The following is a 23,992-nucleotide window of genomic DNA, read 5'->3' as shown; positions in this document are numbered from 1 at the left end:
AGAATACACATTTAAATTAATCTCACACCCTGGAACTGATTGAAAAACGATATTTAATTCATCGTTCCTTCTAGTCTTGTTTAAACCCTAGTATGTAGCCTATAGTGTACCTTTCTTTTTCACAAAGCTATTTTCCCGTATCTATATGCTGTACTGCCCAGAGAACGCCCGCGGCAACGCTTTCGATAGGCTTAGGTTTGTATCGGATAGATCCTCGGGCATGTAAAATACATTGGGAAAGCACATTCGTGGTAGGCAGAAACGGACTCTGAGGCATGTACAGTTTACACGCGAGAAAGACTATTACAAACGACTTGGCCAAGACTACCTCCCATCTTGAATCCATGGGCGTCAATTTTGGACCGGTTGGAGCTGAGAGTCAGACACTTTGTAGTGGGGGACAAAATGCATTTTGCCAACCTATGCTTAGACTATAACCACCAAGGTCGTCGCAGAAAATATAACTTGTGTAAAAAGACATTTGGTTTACTCAAAGTTAATCCATTCCTGTGTGGTGTATAAATGAACTTTCTGTTCATCTGTTGAAAGTATATATAAGAACGTTAAGAGAATTATTTTATTGTAAACAATCATAACATGAATGGTTTTATCCTCAGAGGATGTGAATGGTGCGAAGCAGAAACTCAAGGCGTTCCATGGTGTTTCTACAATACAAATCCTATGGAATGTCCTACCGGAGTTTCAAGTAAAGCGGACTGTCTTGTCGGGGAAACTGTTCCAAGCTGCTCTAAATGTGTGAATAAAGACGCCTGTGGTTACTGCCCAGATGAAACTCCTGGCGTTCCATGGTGCTTCTATCACGAACATGTCGACTGCCAGGCGGACACCCAAATTGATTTCGAAAGAGTGGATTGCCACCCAGGTTAGAGAACAAAAAATACGATGCGATATATTGTTTAACAATAGCGTCTCCCCATCCCCTCCCCCCCCCCACCACCGCACCATTCAGGTACCGCCCGCCTGCCCATCCCAAGCCCTAGCCCGTGTCATAGACCTCCATAATACAGTGGTTATAAACGGTTACAGATCTCCGCTTTAGTTTTGATTGACAATCCAATCTAGTAGGATTTGAGATATTCTCTTGTTCCATTTTCATTTTCATTTTTCATTTCTTTATTCCAGTATAAATTTACAGAGAAATTTATAAATAGGATAAAAATATAACAACATACAAAACATCAAAATACAGGTTAAGACATATAAAAGTTTACGAGACTAAGTTAATAGTGAAAACATAAAAAGCCATACAAAAGTTATCAGAATTATCAAGAAGCTACAACAAAGGATCTAGGAAGCTGTCTTTACCAGTTTACAAAAAGGTCTGCTCTGTACATAAAACGACTTCTTAAATAGTAAAATTCTAAAACATTATCAAAAAGCTACAATAAAGGATCTAAGGAGCCGTTTTGTACAAAAATGGCTGCTCTGTAAATAAACGAGTTCTTAAAGAGTATAATTCTAAAAGATGGCGTAATATTTGGATTTCTCAAATTGTAAAAATTAGTCCTATTGCAAAGAGAGTTGAGCTTGGAATGTAGTTGAGCATGGAGTTGTTATAAAGCAACTCATGGTTTGTACTCATTAAAACGGACGTGGCTGTATTCAAATGAATCAATATAGCCATGAAATATGCTAGAAGTTACAGCATTGCCTCCAGTTGTCCCAAACTTCACAACCAGTTAACAGCAACTCCTTAAAGTAACGGATATTCCTGTGGCTGAAGTTGATTTGCTGAATAAAAATATTGGAATTGTTCTGCATCTCTCTAGGTCAAAACCTAATCCTCATAATGCGTTCTATATAGCGAAGATGCCGTATGGTTTTTCAAAGTTGGTGGTACTTTGTGAATGCATCTGTCAATAACAAAGTGAATAATGACAACACAGCAATTCAGTTTTAATTTTTTTTATGTTTTGCTTTATAATATTTGACTCATTTATATCAACAGGGAAAATGTAATATTTTCTATACATTTTTTTTTTATTTTGGTGAAATTTTAACTACAGAGAACATTCACAGCTAAGAACATGTTCCATATGTAATCACATTTCAAGGCTAAATTAATATAGGAAGTTTACAAAAAGGAAAGAAAAGCAGTTGAATAACGATCATCGTTATGACATCACTGTGAATTCACAGAAAAGAGCGTTTATTCAGTTTTAGTCAAATGTGTTACTTTAATCAACCACATCTCGAGTTAACGACAAGATATTCAAATGAGATTGTGAACTAACAGTGTGGACTACATTGTTCTTTTCCATAAAAAGTGTCAAATTGTCTGCCACCGAAAATCCGTTCCAAAATAATAGAAGACAATTTGACACACACTAAGTTACTTAGGTGCAGGGCACTGATCTTTGTGAAATCCTTAAGACGTCGTGTGCACGAGAAGTGGGCTAATTCATTCTAGACTGAACGTACTGAATCAACCTACCCCTCCCCATCCCCACCCCACACACACCTTGTACACGCTACTGTTTCCAGAAGTAGGGTGCATTATCTTCTTTATTTTTTCTTGCTATTTTCTCTGTGCACTTACTATAACTATTGAGGTACTTATATATGATAATTGTTTTATTTATGTATGAAAAATAATAATTACGATGTGGTGATATTTCTCTTTCTTTCTTTCTAGATGCGGAGACAGTCACAAAAAGTTCTTGCGAGAACAGAGGTTGTGTATGGTGTCCAATATCCAACCAAGGTGTCCCATGGTGTTATTATCCAGAAGATTATAAGACATACGCAATTACAGGTAGAACCCTCATCGTTCATTTTAATATAATATAATTATGTGGTGTTTTTATTGAACAAATCAAATATGTATTGAATTGGCCAAACTTGATTATAATAAAAATTATCTTCATTTGGTAAGCCTTGGCGGAAGTGCAAATTTCCAAACCTTATTTTACAGGTCAATATAGCACCGCTAAGGGGTCAAGGGTCACGCTAAGTTACCAAGGTGGCTCCGGCATATTTAGCGCTCCTGCTACGTCTTTGACTGTGGATGTCGAATACCAAACTGAAGATAGATTGCGAGTTAAGGTAGGTTACCATGGATATACGTTGTTTTCTGAATCTTGTAGGAATGAAGGCTCGGTCATTGTGATTTTAAATATATTTCACAGTCATCTTTTGGTGATATACTCCCCCAAAGTCATCTTGTTTTCTCAGAAACTTGTTACTTTTATTGCTCTGTTTACTTTGATCTCTACTGAAACTTTTATCCTGCACTTTTTTGTAAACACTTTATTTGCCGATATAAGAAGAAAGTATAGAAACCGAATTCAGTTGCAGAAAAGACTGGGGACTCACTTCTCGCTTATAGTTTAACCACTCAGTGACGTTCACATGATTTCAAAAGTGGGTTGGTGGGGGGGGGGGGGCAAATCCCAACTTGATCCCCCACTTACACACCGACTGATTAAGCTACACAACGGTAGAGGTCCCCCCCCCCCTTCCATGTATAAGTATTCTAGATTCACTCCAATCGTTATTACTGTGATTCGGATCGATAACATTTACCAAATCTGAATTACATGTATATACAACAACCAGACATGTCTTAAGGTGTATGGTACTACATGTTAAATTCAATTCTGTGTATGATCTCTACAGATTTATGACACAAACAATGCTCGTTTTGAAGTACCGTTCCAGATTCCATCACCCTCAGCCAAAGCTTCTAACCCAAAATACAGCATTACGTTCGGTGACACGCCAAACTTCTACTTCAAGGTTACAAGAAACAGTAACGGAGAAGTTTTGTAAGCATACGACATCTTCGTTCTATTCGTACTATGACACACGACAAGTATGCAAGATATACCATAAACGTAGTGGTATCGTCAAGATATACGGGGTAGACCTGTTGGTCGATGCATTAAGGAAGTCCTCGTGTTGCATTTTCGGTTATTTGCCGGTAGTTTACAATATTTTAGGCTGTTTTGCAGCTCATTTTATTACCCAGATATCCTTCCTGACTGCCCCCCCCCCCCACTCCATCACCACAACCCTTCTCTCACTGCGTTGAAGTGGAGCCAATGTGTTTATTTCTGTCCCGATCCTAAGCTCAATGACAAACCATTGAGTGGTGTATTGGTTGTTGTCTAGACGAAGTGGGGGCGGCAGATTGACTCGTGGGTCAACATATTTGCATTAATTCTTTTCTCGGGGATCCCGGAATGGGGGTCGATTCCCTTTCTCTCGTCACACCACATCAATCATGGCTCAGCCAGTGTCTCGCTCTTACGGTATGTCTTGTTGACTTTGATTGACAATTGGATCTGTAATGATGGCGCTCTTTCTGATATCATGTTAACTTACAAGACTTAAACCCTTTAAATTACAATAATTAAATGTGTTGTTGTGAATATCGATCTATGTTTCATTCGCTCTGGCAGGTTTGACTCTTCTCTTAGTGGTTTTACATTTGAGGATCAGTTCATCCAGATTGGCACCAAATTACCTGTTGGTAGTTATTTATATGGATTCGGTGAAACAGAACATCATAGCCTCTACCATGACATGAACTGGAAGAAATATGGAATGTGGAGCAGGGACAATCCACCAGATGTAAGCCATACAAACTCTAATTGATACGTGCTTTAAACCCGCTTAAAAATCCCCCTGACACCTGCCATACCCTCTCCTCTCCCCTCCCCACCTCTTCCATCCCCGGGCAACCAGCAAATATAAGAGAAACGACCTTGGTATCCTTATGGTAAAGATGTGAAGCTCACACGATATCAGCTATATATAACAGTCTGCTTTACATCCATGAGTCAATGGATGTCGGGGATCAGTTTACTTATTTAATGTTCTTTATTCCAATATTTTCTCCTATTTGCTCATTGCTGAGTTGGTCAATGACCTGTCACGGGACTGTTGGCTTTTTCAGTCTTATTTGTTGATTATATGTTTTTTGAAGGGAGGTGGGGAGGGGGGATGGGGAAGGCGCCCAGTTGAAGGTGATATTTTAATATTACTTTAAGTTATTTCTAGAGAGGGTGAGGAATGTTAAGATGAAACTAGCTTTTTAATACTTTATGAGACGTCAGATCTGAAGTATTGAAGTGTACAGTATCTTCTCAAGTCTCCATATGGTTTGTATGTTAGTCTTTCATTTTGCATTACACGGTTGCAGTTGTTCCATATCCAAAACAGCTGCATGCATTTCTTGTAAATGATTTATTTATGATGCAAAGTAGCTGTCTAAAATCATATATACGAGTGGGTTTACACAACGTATACAATACAGTGTAAATGGGAATGTAGTTCACCTGATAACACGTGAGAATGTAACCATATGCTTGCATGAGAGGAGATTATATTTCAGATGTGTGTCACCAGTATTTGCCTATGTCTCAGTATTTTAGGAAGTGGTCAGATACTGGGGCATATACTCTCGTCCCTCGGATGGGGACGTTAAATGGCGGTCCCGGGAGCAGGAATGGGAGCAAATTCACACCCCTGCCTCGTTACCCTCTGATCCACTTATATCGAAAAGAGACGGCTTGAAATATGCCGGTGTTCATCCACGATCCAGTAACACGGATAGGGTCTCAAAATAACCTACTGTAATGCTTCCTGATCCTTGGGTCTCTAAACTAAACTAATCATGCAGGCCTGTACATTGTACACGATAAACAAAGCTTTTCGAGTAACCTTACTGCAAGTCAAAAAATAACTTATTTAACTATAGTAAAACTGATATAGGCCTAGTGTCATATTTTACCCTAGTTTTGATTTCTTTTATGCGTGTTCCCACTTTTTCACCTTTTACATCTTGGCGAGTCTTCAGTGGCGGATGTTGTGGCCTGCGGAAGGGGCCTACGGGTACGTGGTCACCCCTCCCCTTTGATGTTTTTTATATGATAACTGGGGTGCTTAGTGACAAAATTGTGTTATATTTTGTCAGCAATTTATGATCAAAATTCTCCGTACTTGTAAAGAATATCGAAACATTTATTTTTACATATTAATTGTCTTTTGTTGTTCCGACCCTCGTTGTTTTCTTTCCCCTACAAGTTTTTTTTTTAGAAGAGTTGACACTAGATTGAATATTGACAGATTCTCAGATATCTTATTCATTCAGTTAACTTTGTAAATAGTGTTATTAAATTGTTTTAGAATAAATTAATTATCAATGTTCTGACTTTGTTTTTGGTGTAATTTTCTTGATAGAATGATGTTAATATATATGGCGTACATCCGTACTATACTGTGGTAAGCGGTGTCAACACTCACGGAGTTCTTATTTTGAACTCAAATGCTCAAGGTAAGTTTGCTTTGACGATAAAAAAAATTGAGCGCCACCGAGTAGGCCTACTATTTTTGGTTTTCTAGATCGGTACCTTGAATTTTCAGTGTGCCAGTTTCTTATTATGTTGTTCGTTGGGCCTGAAGTGTTTACAAAATAATAAGTATTTTGTTTCTTATTTGAACGTTTGTTACAATGGTTAGGTTTTCCTCGAACAACTCGGCCCCTTCCAGATGCAGACTTTACGTTGTTGTGCGCGTCCTTTCGAAATTCGCAAAAGATAGGGCCGGTATTTTCAATTAAACGGCGACCAATAGTGATCCAGATAGTATAAAAATTCATTAAGTGCTGCATAATTGCCCACTGTATGCTACCACGAAAACACGGCAGTCACTGAATGACTCAAATAAGTGTCCGAAGTTGTCCAAGTTTTTATTTTAAGTTTTTTTTTCAATAAAGATAGAAATTCACTAATAATGCAAGCCTTGCATAGGCCTATGTGGTTCGATGATGTCAAGCCTTCGGATTTGTGCCAGGTGATGGAACGCTACAATGTTATCTTTCAAACAGAATAATAATTTGATAAGCTGTTTGAGGAAACTTGTAGATGATTTTTTCTGTTTCCGTCCGTCAATTATTTTATGAACGTCTTCATGTCAAGAGAGCTGTCAACTATCACGGTTGAAATATTGGGACGGGGCTCCTTTGATTCTATTCCACATAATTGTGTGTTCCATAATCCAGGTAGCCTACTCAAAACATGCAAATACAGTTTCCAGGAACAATTTCACAACGTCAGTTGTAGTTAATACAATTTCGTGCCACCTCACAAGTTGATAAACAAACCGACGATGCTTAAGTATAAAATTTCCCTTAAAAGGGAAATAATTGAAATAAAAATACAAAGGATTGTCAGAAATAACGCAAGATGGATTTTAAACGAACCAGTACAGAGGTTTTCATGGTAACTTGACTTTGTCACAGAAAATGCTGTACAATTTTCTTCTCTCGCGTAATAGGCCAGTTTATCATGCTGTTTTGGCTAGCCTATATATCTTTTAAGAGTTGGAAGACAAACCGTCTGCACTCTGCACAGGTGTAACGTTAGATAATTCACGTGCAATATACTACCAACCTATGATAAAATAGTACATGAATATGAGTGAAGTTCGGTAATATGAGGGAAAAGTTGAGTTACCATTGTGCATTTCAAACCAATTCTGCCAATGGTTCATAACTAAGGCTTAGTTAGATGAGTAGCATGGTTTGTTGGTATTTAGACCATTGGAATGAAAGACAGTTTTAGATTTGCTTCCAACACAAGTATGCCCCATAGACTCCCAGCAAAATTGTATGACTAAGTTTTTGTAGTACACAGCAAAAACATGCTATTCCCAATTTGTGCAATATTTTATGCCAACTCGAGGGTTCATAAAAAAGAACAAAATTCATATGATGCCTGGCAATTTTCTGTATAAAGGCCTATATACTATGATGTATGTTGACAGAACTTTCCAGTTTGAAATAAATTCCTTATTAACTAAGATGCTGTGTTGATGAAAAATAGGCATTGTTCCACGTAAAGATGGGAGATCCATAGTAAGAACATAATACAGTTTATGTACTTGACAGAGCTGTAAGTACCTTTGATTTGGGCATTCATGTTTGTTTGTGCTAAATTTTGTTTACTCTTCCTTACAGATGTGGAAATGTCACCACTTCCTTATGTTAACTTTCGCACAATTGGAGGAATATTAGATTTCTACTTTTTCCTTGGGCCTACTCCAGAAGATGTCGTGTCCCAATACACTGAGGTAAATGTGTTTAAATTTTTCTGCATTTTGTGATACCCGAATTATATTTGGGCCTGATGTGGATTTACAACCGTGGCAGGTCAATTATGTAATCACAAAACTTCCCTAGCTGCAGCATGCTGTAATTGGAGCCTACAATAAAGCAGACCTTTAAAATGTCTTGAAAACAAAACAATATGTGCAATTGGTGACATACCTATATAAATGCTTTATTATAAATGCTTTATTAATTCTTATTGCTAACACCCTAATTAGGGTGTTATACTGCCAACACTTCCTACATGTAAAAAAGAAAACTAATTTTTCATTGCTAAATTTCCAACTCAATTTGACTGCACGTATCGGTCATCCTAGACAAATTAATTCTGGTATGCTAGAGAGTTTAGCAGCAAAATATTAGTAAGATTTTGGTTCTGACAGTATATGAATTGGCACACAGAATATGCTCTTGTTTCATATTGTATTCATTGTGTACAGTATATGCTTCTTACTTCTGTAAATTGGAAGTTTGAGTCAAACTTGTTTTCTACTTTGGTGCTTTAATTACTAATTCATGGATGAGGAAGAATCAGCTTTAGATCTACTAGAAGTCAGGCCATCATGGAGTTACTTTTGGTCCCCAAAAGTGTCTTTGTTGGCATTTCTGTTAATTAGTAAACATTTTTGTGTTATGAACAGGCAGTGGGCAGACCCTACTTTCCTCCATATTGGTCCTTGGGATTTCAACTTTCACGTTGGGGATACGGTAGTCAGTCCGTTCTGAAGGGTACTGTGGATCGGATGCGAAGTTATCAGATACCATATGTACGTACTCATTGAATACATGAGCATACAATTCTTTCTCATTTCAGGCAGTTGGCAGACCTTACATGCCACCATATTGGTCTCTAGGATTCCAGCTCTGTCGCTATGGTTACAATACCTTACAAACCCTTCAAGAAACAGTTGATCGTATGCGAGCTTACAACATCCCATTTGTAAGGCTTCTAATTTTCAACCTGTTTCCGTTTTCTTTTATTAATTCTTTCTTTTCATGAATATTGTTATGATATGTCATTTTTTTGTTTGTTAACTTGAGTGTTAACTAGATTGTGTCTGGTCACACAGTCACATGTTTTAGTCACTAAGTCATATGTCTGGTCAGTTAGTCACATGTTTTGGTCACTAAGTCACATGTCTAGTCAGTTTAATAGTCACATGTTTGGTCAGTAAGTCACATGCTTTAGTCAGTAAGTCACATGTTTTGGTCAGTAAGTCACATGTTTTGGTCACTAAGTCATGTGTTTTGGTCAGTAAGTCTTGTGTTTTGGTCACTTAGTCATGTGGTTTGGTCACTAAGTCTTGTGTTTTGGTCACTAAGTCATGTGTTTTGGTCACTAAGTCATGTGTTTTGGTCACTAAGTCATGTGTTTTGGTCACTAAGTCATGTGTTTTGGTCACTAAGTCATGTGTTTTGGTCACTAAGTCATGTGTTTTGGTCACTAAGTCATGTGTTTTGGTCACTTAGTCATGTGGTTTGGTCAGTAAGTCTTGTGTTTTGGTCACTTAGTCATGTGGTTTGGTCACTAAGTCTTGTGTTTTGGTCACTTAGTCATGTGGTTTGGTCACTAAGTCTTGTGTTTTGGTCACTAAGTCATGTGTTAATCACTAAATCATGCATTTTTGTGGTCATCAGTATCACATTCAGCTCACAATCTGCTAAAATGTGGGAAAGTTTTCAAAAGTACTCTTTCTATATGTTTATCTTCCAAATGACTCTAACACATTGAAGTAAATTGTGCTGGAGTAAAAAATTGCACATGTTTTAGCTCCAATATTGATAACCTTTGATAAAGTGGTCAAATGGGATCAAAGTGATGATGTATTGAGAATTCAAAGCAAAAACCAGTTAAAAACATCAAAGGTATGGAAGTAATTTCATGGCAATGCTAAATCAAATTAATATTATTTTACCTGTCATATGTACCTCTCTCAGGATACATGATATTTAATAAATTCACCAGACATGATCTTGCCCAGAGTTTTAGTTCTTTTTAGTGATAATATAGTCTCAAAAGTGATCATGTGAACATTTTAAAATGACATACTGTACATCGCGAAATCAAAACCAGACTTTTGTACTTTTCTCAAATGTCTGCCAGGATATCCACTTTGCACAATAATACACTGCATATTATCTTGTCTAGTCATGCGATCCACTGAAATTCTTGATTATTTTTTATCTATTTTTATACTAGAACTTAAAAGAGACAATGTGAAAACAATCCTGTTTGATACGTCCTTGAAGGGAAAGATCTTTTAGAATCTTTACCAGGCTAGTAATATTCTCCTGTTTCCTCTTGCCTTTATCAGGATGTTCAGTATGGTGACATCGATTACATGGATAACCAGAGAGACTTCACCTATGATCAAGTGAACTTTGCCGGGCTGCCCGCATACGTCAACACCCTTCATGAATCTTATGGAATGAAGTACATCATAATTTTGGTAAGTAGCCATCAAGCTTACTAGAAGGTTTGTCGTATAAAACAAACTTTCATGGTTACTATATATAGCAGCTTGTTTTATATCACTGTAAGTAAAACAAGAATTACTTATTAAAATGACATGGTAAAAAATAACCAAGTTGGAAAAATTTATAAAACCAAGTTATATGTAAACCCTCTTCCCAAAATACATTTTGATTTTAGACTTAAGATTCAACATAGCAGATTGTAAAATCTTTTGATGCTATTTATAACTCTGGCAGGATCCTTGCATTGACATCACTGTCAGTAACTATCCTGCTTATGAGGAGGGCATGACTGAAAATATATGGGTGCAGAACGCAGGGGCTCCAGCATCAGCTAAAGTAAGTACTTCTTACTACAAAGCCAATTGAGACAATTTTCTAATGCTATTACCACTCTATACTGTAGTTTCATGTCATGCTAAGCACTCATACTGACAGTATGAACAGTTCCTGATCGTTATATCTGATTCTATTCCTAATAGGTGAAGGGTATAATTTTTAATTTAATTACTTATTTTGTATAGTATAAATTATATAGATATATATTATATAATTATTATAAATGTTTCAGCTGAAGTACAATATGTTGTTCTTTTACAAAAAAAGCAGTTTCATCCAATTTGACAAATCGATATCTTGTAAATTCATCCCATTAATTGATCTTCATATGTTAACGTTTATCATGTTCGTACATATTACAAATTAAAACTTCACCTCTGGTCTATTAAACTGTCTTGAAGGTGTGGCCACCAGGTACCTGTTACTTTCCGGATTATTTCTTGGCCAGTACACAAAGTTGGTGGACGAAACAGTGCTCAGACTTCCATAATGTTATAGACTATGATGGCTTGTGGATTGTAAGTAAGATTTTTTCGTAACATGTAGAATACATCATTATGTAGTCTGTAGATTGTAAGAAACATGTATGATATATCACAGGCTAGAGGCCGGGCTCTCTGGATTGCACTAATAGTCTGCTACGAATAATAGTGAACTATATATAGCACCAGTTCAATGTGAGGAAGGTAGCATCATACTTTAATATCATTGAGTCATATTTGCAACATTTGTATTTTGATGGGTGTGTAGTTTTCAAGTTTTCTCCAATGTGTTTGTTTGTTTCTATGGCAATCATCGGAGCCAAGAGATTTACAAAGGTATCATATATTACTATTATGGTATATTGGATAAAAGGTCAAACAGTACTAAACAATCTCCTACATGAAATATGCTGTTAAATCTGTCAAAGATATCAGTGCTGCAGTCGAGAAACAGGTTAGGCGGATAAGGGTACAACAGTAGGGTACGACATGTTGGCAAAAGCCCAGCAAAGTAAGCTCTAATCATGCTGCAACATTGGCTAGTGTTATATGTTGTCATTGCTTGCCCCTTACTGAGTGCAAAGTTCCGCCTTATATTAGCCAGCCAGAGCGTGAACCCACAACCCTCCTAAATGCTAGGTGTCATTGCTCCTAATGCCACCGCATTTATCCACGCAACCGTAGCATTATATACCATCCCCCACCCCCCCGCCACATGTTACATCAATAAACACCCCCTTCTAAAATCATCTTGGTCCCTGTAGCTGCAAAGCTGACTTAGGTCCTAGAAGATGCTCCTAATTGTATGCATGTATGTATAGGTGATCTTCCCGCAAGCAGGAACTCGCGAAAGAAGCCATGGAGGCTTGTAGACTCGCAAGCTGACCGAAGCCAATCTCTCGGCACACATCCATTTAACGTCCATGTCGGGAAGTTGTTATTGAACAACACCCTTGCCAGACGACACACATTGCTGTCGGCGGGAAATCGAACCGGGGATCTCATGACTGGGAGACGCCGGCGTTAACCACTTGTTACATATCCAATATGCAAATTTTTGAATCATTTCTTCATATTAAGTCATTTTGTATCTTATTAGGATATGAATGAACCAGCTAACTTTGTGGATGGTACACTAGATGGCTGCCCTTACAACACCTACAATAACCCTCCATACAAACCTCGTAAGTGAAGTCTTCTTCCAACGTATACGCCTTCAATATTTATAAATTGATGCATTTTCACTCAAGTTGCTGTGTTCATTTAGTTACATCATATCTGCCTCACTATATTCCTCCTCTAAACACAGAAAATGGCCGCTGATAATATCAAATCTGGTAAATCAATCAATAATTCATATTTTGATGACTATTTTCTGGCTTATAAACATTTCATTCAGTCTGGTCGTGACTCAAGACACAGAGGTAATTTTAACAGCCATGTTGTTTGAGACATGGAATATAAACAAAATAACAAATAAAAGATGTTGTCAATTGTCAATTTTATTGAAGTATGTGGCTGAATCTTTTGGGGGAAATTGCCAATTTGCTAAATTACAGATTGAATTGTTAGTATTCTTTGAAGTGTTTGAAGGAGTATGCTACTTTCTAGAATGAGTTGTTGAGAGATACAATCCTCATATGTAGCGACCTGTTGTGAGTCAGAGTTTATTTACATAATTTGTCATATTGTCCTTGTAGATTGACAAAGGATCCCTGTCATCGTTTAAAATCAGAAGAAAACGACCAATAACAGCAAGACAACGATCAATTATTCACCCCAGAGTAAAGTTTAAAAAAGCTTTTCCATAGGCTGTTCATTTACACTTCTAAAGTCTTTTATGTTTTTTTTTGTTTTGAAGATAAAGCTAATGTGCCTCTGCAATCACCTCAGATGAAATGCTAAAATAAATGAGTAATTTTATTCCAAAACATTGATAGTGATCTATTTGCTAATTTGCTCATTAATGTCGAAATCTGAAATGTTCTTGAGTGTTGCCATGGCAACGTTGCATCTATATTATTTTCATGATTGTTATATCATTCCTCTTCTTCATACGTTTACAGGAGTCCTCGGATCAGTCCTGGCAGAGAAAACGACTTGTCCCGATTCGACTCAGGACAACGGGAGCCAACTGCACTACGACGTCCACAGCCTTTATGGCTTGTCTCAGGCCATCCAGACAGTGCCGTTAGTATAAACCCTCCCAAAAACACTACGTATGAGCTGAATACAAATTTAAGCAGGATGCCTAGAAAAGTTTCCCCTTTTTATTAGTCATAAACAATATACTAGAATTTCAACAAGAAAAAACACATCTTTGCTGAAGTGCAACAGCTTCAAATTTAGTGTTAATTTTCTTCCAATTTCTATTAGAAAGGTCATCATATGTCATGTAGATAGTAGTTGTGATATCAGACATGCATATTCAATAGGTCCGTTATGTTTAAGAAAGTTTTTCATATTCATGATAGGGCTATGAGGACTGCTATTGGTGGAAAGAGGGGTATCGTCATCAGCAGATCTACCTTCCCAGGAATTGGTCAGTATGCTGGACATTGGTTAGGAGACAACTGGAGTAAATGGTCCAATCTTGCTTATTCCATTATCGGTGTGTAAATATCAATGCATTTACTTATTTATTTTTCTGCATTTACTAAAAATTGTAAAAGATCGCAAACGATATTGCATTTTGTGTCTGATTGATTACTTTTATAAAAAGGAAAAAATAAGAACTATAAATAAGGTAAAGTAAAACCTTAAAACAAATATGGGGTCAATAATTGCTGGAGTTCTAATGGTAACTGGAAGAAATTCCTACTTGAAACATTGCTTTTTGTGTCAGGTTTGGGTATATCTATAATGACAAAAAGCACAAAGTGGAAACCTAAAAGATATATGGGAACGATTATAACTACTTCTGATGGTCAAGTTTGAGGGTTTACTAGTTACGCCTTCCCAGCTCATCAGTTTTTACAGATAATTGTAGAAGTTGATAAGGAAACTTCAGAAGTTAGAATCTGTTATAGATAGTGTCAGTTCTGATGTTTTCACTTTCTTATGAAAGTATCAGCATCTAACATCATGGTTTGCTTTGTAGTCCAATTGTAATTGCAAAGCAAAATGGCCAATGAGAGAGCCCTTACTTGCATCTCCATTTATAACTTAAAACATGTGTAAGTTTTCTGAACAATTGCAAATGTTGTCGTGAACAACAAACAGTGAATTGCTTTTTTGTTTGCATTTTTTTTAAGAATGATTTTTATATACTCTTTCCCTTGACAGGCTCACTTGAATTCAACATGTTTGGGATTCCTTATGTGAGTAAATTTGAATTCCATTTCTGATGTACATTATATGCAGGCGCGTAGCCAGGAATTTGCCAAGGGAGGGGCGAAACTGTAGATTTGACATTGCAAACTATCCAAGCGTAGCACTACCATGGTTGGCGCGAAGCGTACAAGAAAATTTTGGCTGAAAATGCCTCCCAGATCGCTGGAAATGGCACTTCCCAGGCCTTGTAAGTTGCATCTTAGCATTTTCTCTTTTGAAAATACTAGCGATATCATAAAAACATTAAAACAAAATTTAAAAATATGCTCAAGGGGGGGCAGCTGCCCCCTTCGCCCCCCCCCTTGGCTACGCGCCTGATTATATGTTGAATGGAGGAGTTTATGTTGAAAACTAATTTTTGATATGCCATTTTTTTTTTTTTAAATCACCCATTTGATCATTGCTAGCAGATATATTATTAAAGTGGCTGGACCACTGAGTCTAGCATACCATTTAGTCAACTCCCGTAGAAGCAGCCAAAAATCCAGTAGAAGAACTAAACCACTGTTATTACTTCACACAACATAACAATGCGTTAACAAACAAATGGTTATGGATGTCATCCATGGGTGCTCCTCTGTTTCAATGAAGCTTAAAAAAGGAACACTGTTGACTTTTGTTTTTTTTGAGTTGCTAGAATTAATTAAACAATGGATCCATAATAATGTTTGGTCTGGACTATTGAGCTTAATGTAATCGTTGCTTTAATGATTCAACGAATATCTTGAAAACCAAAAGAGCTACATTGTAAGATTAATATCACTAAATTTTGCCTTTCTTGTTGGAGTTAGTGCCTATTTAGTCTATGAAGCAAGGATGCTCATAGTGGGACTGGAAGTCATTATTTAATGTGAGACTAAAACCAAATATGCAGCATGCCACTCTCTATTTATACCACATTCAGGTTTGATCACAGGTTAGACATCTGACTTAACAGGACTGGCTATTAAATATCTAAATCATTGACAACTTCATTAGAGTGTGTCATGATCTTAAGTAGACAGATGTTCATGATTATTTGATACTCGCAGAATGCTATCTACAAGATGATCTCTTGGAAATAGCTATATTGTATCACTTGCAGGCAATACTAATTTCTGAATGTACTCACTTGTCCACCACGGAAAAAAAAAATTACAGAATCAAGTTACATTTAAAGGGTTTATAAATAATTCTGTTCAAGTATCTGTTTGACCCCTTTTTAAATTTTTCTTTATTTTACTACTTTGGTTACTTGATATTGAGCGCCAGTGTCTTGCTAGATCCTCGTACGCTAACAGAGGAATCAGTAGTATCTTAAACATTCTTATCCAGATTGGTGCCGATATCTGTGGCTTCAACTTAGATGCCACTGAAGAAATGTGTCAACGTTGGATGCAGCTCGGTGCATTCTACACATTCTCAAGGAACCACAATGGATTGAACTGGAAGGTGAGTTTACTTGTTTCAAAATTCGTTGCCTGAAGATTACAGACCTGAAAAGCCATTTGTCAGCTTCACAATTAAGGGGAGATGTTTCGTAGAAATCCATCCCAAGCTGTGTATGGGGGTTCTTGGGAGAGGTTGAACTTTTCCCATACAGTTACACTCTCAAAGAGAAGCAAATTATAATACTTCGCCTGGCTTAGTTAATTAACTACACTTTTGAAAGTCAAGTTATGGTCTGTCCATCTGTGACATTGCAGGAGCCTCATGCTTCAATGCCTTGGTGTGGTAGTCTGGTAGCCTAGCCTTTGTGAACAACAGAATGTCAAAGCAATCACCTCTCTAAGCCTCTTGTGCTTCTTAGTAATATTATAAGCAACAGACAACAGTTCTGTTTGGTTAGCACTGGAGCTGACATACAGCGCATACATCAAATGCCGCAACCAAGCATCACTCTATACCCCTGTTCTTACACCAATGCTCTGTAATCTTTGGCAGGAGTGGGGAATTAGAAAGTAAGTCATTAACCAGTGTGGATTGGCTGACTCAAGTAGTATTTGAATCCAAACATATTCAAAATCACAAACTCTCTTTAATATTGGCCTTCTAAAAATGGGAGGGAGATATAGACTATTTCAATAGCCTTGAAGTTGCCAAACTAGTCTACAAACTAGTCTACAATAATACATGGCATATATATGAACCAGTTTCAGGTAACTTAGCAACGCACTAATAGTAATAAAAATGGAACAAAATGGAACAATTTTACTAAAAATGACGTACACGTCAGGGGAAAGTCATTGGTTTACACAAAACCAAGTAGTACATGCAAAAAAAACAGTCCATAAGTTTTTGGCCAAATTCTCTTCCACCAGAAGCAATAATGTATAAAATAACTCTTTTTTTGCATTTGCTTGATATCCTAAAGGAGCAAGATCCAGCTGTTTGGGGTCCAGAATTGGCTCGTGTGAGCAGGGAAACTTTGGAGATTCGATACAGCTTGCTGCCGTATCTCTACACACTATTCTACCATTCACATCTATCGGGCAGCACTGTCATGAGGCCCTTGTTTCACGAGTAAGAAAGAATGTATGATCCATTCCATCCTTGCCTCTGTGAAGCTGATTCATACATAAAGCAGTTGTTTGTGTTTGGGTGGAGGGGGAGGGGTTGGGGGTAGGGTGATGCCTATGTAGTAACCAAACCTAGTACTTTCCATAAAGTTGAAGGTATTTTTCTTATTAGATTTTGACACTTCATACTTCACTTTTTATGTCTATCCCGAAGGATGACTGGTTTCATTTTGTTCTAGACCAAGAAAATAGACAAATTTGAGTCCTAGTAATTTTGCTACAGCTTTTTGTGGTTTCATTAATGCATTCACATTTAAAACTGTTGGATTGCTCCTTTAAGGCTAAATTGATGAATGACATCAGCTCCACAATGTAGGCTTCAAGGTTAATGTTTGTCCTTTGTAATACATTGTAAACATGTATCCCATAGCAGATCTTATCTTGTTCCATAGTGTGTTTGTGTCATATTTGCTAGTAGTACTCTCATCTATTAAATGATGCTTTACCATCTTCATCGTTGTCTTCTCTCTCTGATAGATTCTACGATGATGAGGGCTCTATGACCATTGACAGACAATTTCTCTGGGGTCCAGCTTTCATGATCTCTCCCGTCCTCGATGAGGTTTGTAAGCTTTGATTAATATGTCCACCCCCTCCACCCCCCCCCCCCCCCCCCCGGCCCCTTCTAAGTGACAACGTTTTAAATGAACAGAAAACCTCAATGCAAACATCCTAAAAATATTAGGCTTGGCAATTGGCATATATTAGTAAATGCAAGTTGCCTTGTAATGAATTGGAATGTAAATTTACATTGCTAAGGATGATTATGCATGAAGTGGTATAATATCTGATGAATCGGGTCTTAAAGCTCATTTTCCTCCATGGCTACACCATTGTTCCCCAGTGTTTAGTGTACATATGATCACTGTTTAGAATTCTAAGAATATATTAAGGTTGTACATGCAATACTCTGTCATACTGAGTACAGTGACTGTTAATATATTATTCCCTACTCATGCTGTGTGATCAATTCTGAATTTTACATGAAATATCTTGGGACTTCACATATTGTATTCTAGTATACATGACATACATGATTGAATATTCAGATGTAATTCCCTAAAGTATTATGATCACTTTTGAGTTTGATAAGAATGTCCTAATGTTTCACACACCATTCTCTCCTATACAGGGTGCAGTGGCTGTCAATGCATACTTCCCAAATGCTAAGTGGTACGATTATTACACTGTGAGTATATCCATCCTTCCTTTCTGTTTTGTTTGATTTTCTACCTGTAAATTACCTTGTTGAACCAGTTCCACTACATCTTTTGTAGTTGCTCTATCTTGTAGTATCTTTGTCTGAAGTTGCTCATACCATCTTTACCTTAAATCTCTGTAACATCACCTTGAATTAATGTAAGTACATACAAAGATTCCTTTCCGACTCCAGAGAGTGTTAACCACCACCACTTGCTCCTTCAGTACTGCAAAATTATCAGATTCAGTACTTAAAAGCAGCCAGATTGATTTATGGTACTTGCTGATCACTTTTGATCAATTGGAAACAAATTATGATTATATATAATAAATTACAAATTATAATTGATATTTGTGTTTTTACCTATCGTGTAGGGTATGTCAGTGTCTGCTCGTGGTTCATATGACCTCCTAAGTGCTCCACTTGACTACATTCCCCTGCACATCAGAGGTGGATACATCTTACCCACTCAAGAGCCTGCTGTCACCACATTCTATAGGTTAGTTTATTTATAGTTTCCATGGTAACTGGACCTCCTAAGTGCTCCATTACACTACATTCCCCTACACATCAGAGGTGGATGTATCTTACTCACACAGGAACATGCTGTCCTTACATACTATAGGTTGGTCATATTATTCATATGGTATTACAGGAAAATAATAGTTGAATAAAATGTATAAACTTTTCAACTTCTGAATGTGAGACTACTTACCTTGTAGAAGGTGCCATGAAATATCAAGAAATTCATTCAACTGTGCCACCAATTTCATTTGTGTAAGATTTTCACAACCTAACCTGATGTTTTCAAACATTTATTTTTGTGTGTAAATTTGGACTGTAGGCCTAAAGTTACCCTATCATGTACATATCAGGCAAATATAGACTATAGGTTAGATGTACCTACACACAAGGCCTACACACAAGGTTGTGCTAATAAGTAATTTGAATGTTTTGTGGGTTGTTGAAAAGGGGTTGCAAGACCCCCCCCCCCCCCCCACACCAGCTAGATCCATGCTGGTTCAAGTGTTGGTTCAATGCCTAATGTAAGTATGCATGAGTATCAAAACCATTCATGAGTTCCAAAGAATAGACATATGTGTTTGAGCAGACATTTCTTTGAGTTTGTACTTTGGAATAGTGCAGATGTGATGAGCAGTGATACCTTCTAGTTTCCCTCAAAAGTTGATTAATTTATAAACAGTTTCTTTTATCTGACAAGGTTTTTGTTCTTTGCATTCCATCATGATGTTGTTGTATAGTCATTCTTCAAAAGTTAAATCTGTACAGCATGCAGTTCTAACTTAAATTTTTTAGTCGTCAGAATCCGATGGGTCTAATTGTAGCGCTGGACGACTACGGACATGCCGAGGGTGATCTCTTCTGGGATGAGGGAGACACAGTTGGTAAGATAAACATTGATTTCATTCAAGTTTGTCTAAACAGCTAGTAAACTGCATTTCTAAGACTGAAAGTAAATGGTTCCTTCTTTTTTTTTCCCTTAACATGGTGATATCTCCTATAGTCATAATAGCTTAGGATTATGAGATTGCATGACACAACAAAGACAAGAAAGGTGAAAACAACATTCCATTTGTCCTTTAGTTTTGTTTGTTTATTTGATTGTTTGCTTTGGTGTGGTTAGGTTTGGTTAAGGTTTGCACAGAATAAGAGTGAGTTAACAAGTCAGTATTATTTTAATTTTAATAAGGTAATGAGAAAGAATTTGCTGAAATTGCCCACAGAGTTTTTAAGACGTGATAGCACTGACATTATTTTCTTCTTGACTTGTCACATGTTTTTAGAGGGAATTCAAAAAGTATATATGTATTCCAGTTGCCACAAACATGTTCTGAAACTTTGTTCCCGAATTTGAAAGCTTTTGCACGGATGTGTAGTAATTAGCAAACGTTAATTATTCTCTCAAATAGACACCATTGAGAATAGTGAATTCTTCTATGCCACCTTCATTGCTGATCAGGTGAGTATCCATGGCAACAATTAAACAGGATATGTATGAAATATTCTATTTTATTGTTATCATAAACATTAATTATGAACCACAGCTCCACCCCCAACCCCTTCCCCCCAAACCCCACCCTCTTGAAGATTCTGTAGATTCATTGGACATATCAGTTTTGTGGTTAAGTGGATAATAAACATCTCTATTGAAGATTGCATCCACTTGCAATTCACTGGTTTCAGGTTGAAATGGGTCCACATCGGTGATGGAAGTCCACAATAAGCTAACAATTGTTAACTTTATTGCCAACTAATATGACATTAACTAGCCAAACTACCCAGCTTTTCACACTTGTGGATGCTTAGTGTCATAAAACAATGGCCTCTCCAACTTATTTATTAGTAACTGTTAAGATATTTACTATGACTTGCATGTATCATCAAGGTTTCTTAAAACTTCTGTAATATGTAGTTTACTATCTGGCTGTCTGAAGCTTTACAGGAAATGCTTTGTTACTTTAACAGTTTTCAGATCTTCGATGCAATTCTCATAATAATAATAGTAATGTTTGATTTATAAAGCGCTTTATACCAGCGATAGGTCTCAAAGCACTTTACAGACGTTATATTACCCCTGGTCAATGATAACCTGTCCCAGAGACAATCCCTCCAGTCGGCAGCAGTTATATACTGCGCCCAATGACAAGTTACCTCACAGGTACCCATTTATCCCCTGGGTGGAGAGAGGCAAGTGAGATAAAGCATCTTGCCCAAGGACACAATGCTATGAACTAGGCAGGAATCGAACCAGCAATCCTTGGATCACGAGTCCGACGCTTTAGCCAATTGGCCACCACGCTGGTGTTGTTAAGTTTGCTTTACTTCAAAAATATATAGAATCGATGAGAAGCATCCCATAATTGAAAACAGTAATTCTTATTATTGTCGTCACCAATAGTATCCACCCTGTAGATGATTGATGCCTCTGTTGTATCAGAATTCTACCATATGATTGGTGTGAGTTGGTTTGGGTCAAAATAATACAAAATGAGACTTAATAAGAGGCTGATAGTGTTATCTTCTCTAGTTTATGTAATATCTGTTCAGATGTCTTAAAGTGTCATAGAATTATCTATAAACCCTACCAAATCCTCTCTTCCTGACTATCTCAGAAAAATGATATCGTACATATTTTGACAAAAAGTGCCGAAATTTCAAAACTTGAAACAGATGCCTAATTGTGATGATAACAAACATCTCATTTTTGTGTGTGTATGTGTGTTTAGAATTCCCTGACGTCATCAGTGGTCGAAGATAACTACACCGGTGTGAATTCATTGGTCTGGGGCACCATCCAAGTGTACGGTGTCTCCTCCTCGGTATCCGGGGTAACAGTCAATGGTAACCCGGCAACCTACAGCTACGATATTGCCAGACAGGTATACTGTATAGTGACTTCTCATTTTAAGAATTTATTGTGTCCTTTAGCAAAAAAAATAAATAAATTCTCTTACTTTTAGATTAATATGATGAACATGTAGTTGATAAAATGCAGCCTTTCTCACATCGCATCTTGGAAGCTTCAGTGTTATTAGATAAATGCCTTCATTTTCAAGTGGTGTGATTGACAGGTCCATTTTATTGCCCCTTGCAGCTAAGTTAGTTTACCCCAACCCAAGAACGCCAAAGATTTCACAATCCCGGCGATCCTGAGGCAATTGCACGGTATAAACAATACCTTAAGGAGACAACCATTGTATCTACCTGAACTTTTAGGTTAAAACAACTGAGGCAACAAATCTTCAGTATCAAATATAAACAACTATTTTGAGTCTTCAGCTGATCAATAGCAAGTACTATTGATAGGTCTATAGGTTTCTAATTTTGAACAATTTCTTGCATTTTCCTGCATGAACAGTGTGAATTGAAATGAAAATGTTATCAAAGTCAAATATCAAAGTCCGAATATTTGTAAAGCATCTGGTTGTTATGAACAAAACATATGTCATTCTCATTCCCAATGGGGGTTATATTGTTTCATATTTGATTGATTTATACTTAGATATCTTTGAATTATCAACAAATTTTGAAAGGTCAAATAAAGTATCTGTTTGATTTTACTTTTGTTTAGGGTGTAGTTTTAAAAAAATTAATCTTGTTGTTGTTATTTACTGTTTATGTTTAAGATAGAATTAACAAAATATGCTCATGTGTTATAGTTTATAGCATGTTATTATGGTAATCAAGTTGCGTGTATTTTCTCTGAATTTTACAAAAAGTGGATTTAAAATCAAGTCTCACAATGAATATTCATTAATGTTCTGCAATAAGTCTTTAAATAAATAAATAGAAAAATAAGAATAATAAATAAATAAATAAAAATAAAATAATATAAATATCTTCCTTCCTTTACAGGTTCTTGAAGTTACCAACATTGACACCTTCGGTATTACAATCAACACTCCCCTTAACGTCCTCTGGTAGGACAAGACTGTCCTCCAATTTGAACATCTAATATCATATCTTTCATTAATTATATTTTTAAATTAATATTGATCTTTCTCCATGTCACCTATTGGTAAATCTTAATCTTCTAACCTTAACTTTAAGAATTTTCATGTTTCATGAAAAATGTTTACGTCATAATCATTCCACTGTCAAATCCTGGGAAACCTCGTTAATGAGGCTAATTCAACCCAGCTTAGATGAATCTTAAATAGATGATTCACAATTTTCTTTTTTGTTTTCCTTTTATGAAGGTCAATGGTCATTTGATATAATTAGTGCCAAACGTTACAAGTGATTTAAATTAGTTTTATTGTATGCAAATGTTGATCAGCCTGATTTATTAAAGTTTCATTCATTTTATGAAAGCACAATAGAGCGTTACAAATAGTCTGAGATTAGTCTTAAGCACCACATACTAGACAGAAAATGTTTAATATTTCTCACAGCTACAGAATCTGTTTCAGATGCTCATAACATACCTAGCCATTTGTCATGCTTTCTCTTAGAGATTAAAGATTATCTCTGCATGATCTCAAGTTGTCTCCAAGGAGGTCAATGATGACTTATTCCTCTATATAACATACTCAATTAATTTCGACAAAAACGGGTTTGATAAAATCTTATTAAATTATTTCACCATGAATTAGACAAAGCCATGTCACTTTCATTTATAAAAACTAACAAATTTTATAAAACTGTCTCTGGCAGGATTGTGTTGTTACAAATCAGGCCACTGTGTGACAATGCATCCATAAGACCGAATTTGACCCTGGGAGGATTTTCATGGTGGATCTCGGGAAGATTATTGCACACAAGAATTAATGAAGCACAATCATTGTCATGCATTTAGTTGGTTGGTTGTTTAAAGTTGAGATGTATCAGTAACGACTGCAACAGGCAAGGGAGCAGATTATGACTTAATTCTTAGACAAATTTAAATGTGGTTTAATACTCGCGCAACTGGGTGTGGCAGGTTTTATGACAAGAAATCACAAGGCTT

The 23,992-nt window shown here is 36.7% G+C and overlaps 1 protein-coding gene across 2 annotated transcripts in view; it reads left to right on the top strand.

Moving 5' to 3' along the window:
• Window positions 1-23,661, top strand: part of LOC139979435 (lysosomal alpha-glucosidase-like) — a 37,130-nt gene extending 13,469 nt beyond the window's left edge. The window contains exons 3-26 of one of the 2 annotated variants that reach the window (XM_071990217.1): window positions 618-883; window positions 2,657-2,776; window positions 2,936-3,066; window positions 3,640-3,788; window positions 4,425-4,596; window positions 6,208-6,301; window positions 7,985-8,097; window positions 8,776-8,901; window positions 10,450-10,584; window positions 10,847-10,948; window positions 11,350-11,466; window positions 12,530-12,614; window positions 13,497-13,620; window positions 13,905-14,041; window positions 14,716-14,750; window positions 16,078-16,194; window positions 17,117-17,265; window positions 17,799-17,883; window positions 18,454-18,510; window positions 18,897-19,021; window positions 19,840-19,928; window positions 20,454-20,503; window positions 21,771-21,923; window positions 22,900-23,661. In XM_071990217.1, the coding sequence (XP_071846318.1) occupies window positions 618-883; window positions 2,657-2,776; window positions 2,936-3,066; window positions 3,640-3,788; window positions 4,425-4,596; window positions 6,208-6,301; window positions 7,985-8,097; window positions 8,776-8,901; window positions 10,450-10,584; window positions 10,847-10,948; window positions 11,350-11,466; window positions 12,530-12,614; window positions 13,497-13,620; window positions 13,905-14,041; window positions 14,716-14,750; window positions 16,078-16,194; window positions 17,117-17,265; window positions 17,799-17,883; window positions 18,454-18,510; window positions 18,897-19,021; window positions 19,840-19,928; window positions 20,454-20,503; window positions 21,771-21,923; window positions 22,900-22,968 (2,800 nt within the window). In that variant the 3' untranslated portion in view covers window positions 22,969-23,661. Of the gene's footprint in view, window positions 1-617; window positions 884-2,656; window positions 2,777-2,935; window positions 3,067-3,639; window positions 3,789-4,424; window positions 4,597-6,207; window positions 6,302-7,984; window positions 8,098-8,775; window positions 8,902-8,948; window positions 9,075-10,449; window positions 10,585-10,846; window positions 10,949-11,349; window positions 11,467-12,529; window positions 12,615-13,496; window positions 13,621-13,904; window positions 14,042-14,715; window positions 14,751-16,077; window positions 16,195-17,116; window positions 17,266-17,798; window positions 17,884-18,453; window positions 18,511-18,896; window positions 19,022-19,839; window positions 19,929-20,453; window positions 20,504-21,770; window positions 21,924-22,899 lie in introns of both variants that reach the window. The other variant, XM_071990216.1, reaches the window with a different exon arrangement.
• The last annotated feature ends 331 nt before the right edge of the window (window positions 23,662-23,992 follow it).

Source organism: Apostichopus japonicus, chromosome 14 (assembly GCF_037975245.1).
Source record: "Apostichopus japonicus isolate 1M-3 chromosome 14, ASM3797524v1, whole genome shotgun sequence".
NCBI lineage: Eukaryota > Metazoa > Echinodermata > Holothuroidea > Aspidochirotida > Stichopodidae > Apostichopus > Apostichopus japonicus.
Note: the sequence above shows the minus strand (reverse complement) of the source record. Positions and strands in the feature narration are given on the sequence as shown.